General features: G+C 73.8%; 1 protein-coding gene across 1 annotated transcript in view; it reads left to right on the top strand.

Annotated features, from left to right (window-relative positions):
• Positions 1 to 23: 23 nt before the first annotated feature.
• LOC104985729 (transcription factor MafA-like) overlaps positions 24 to 497 on the top strand; it is a 4,568-nt gene continuing 4,094 nt past the window's right edge. Inside the window, 2 exon segments of the mRNA XM_010836056.1 lie at positions 24 to 305; positions 308 to 493. Coding sequence (XP_010834358.1) covers positions 24 to 305; positions 308 to 493 — 468 coding nt within the window.

The following is a 497-nucleotide window of genomic DNA, read 5'->3' as shown; positions in this document are numbered from 1 at the left end:
GAGGCGGCGGGGCCCCCCAGGCGATGGCCACGGAGCTGGCGATGGGCGCCGAGCTGCCCAGCAGCCCGCTGGCCATCGAGTACGTGAACGATTTCGACCTGATGAAGTTCGAGGTGAAGAAGGAGCCGCCCGAGGCCGAGCGCTTTTGCCACCGACTGCCACCCGGCTCGCTGTCCTCGACGCCGCTCAGCACGCCGTGTTCCTCCGTGCCCTCTTCGCCCAGCTTCTGCGCGCCCAGCCCCGGCACCAGCGGCGGCGCGGGGGGCGGCGGCGGCGCGGCGCAGGCCGGGGCAACCCCGGGGCAGGCGAGTCGGGGGCCCCGGCGCCGTCGGGGGGCGCCTCGGGGAAGCCGGCGCTGGAGGATCTGTACTGGATGAGTGGCTATCAGCACCACCTTAACCCCGAGGCCCTCAACCTGACGCCCGAGGACGCGGTGGAGGCGCTCATCGGAAGCGGCCACCACGCTGGGCACCACAGCGCGCACCACCCAGCGGCCG

Source organism: Bison bison, unplaced genomic scaffold, assembly GCF_000754665.1.
Source record: "Bison bison bison isolate TAMUID 2011002044 unplaced genomic scaffold, Bison_UMD1.0 scf7180017845600, whole genome shotgun sequence".
Lineage (NCBI taxonomy): Eukaryota > Metazoa > Chordata > Mammalia > Artiodactyla > Bovidae > Bison > Bison bison.
This window is presented reverse-complemented; position numbering and strand designations above follow the sequence as displayed.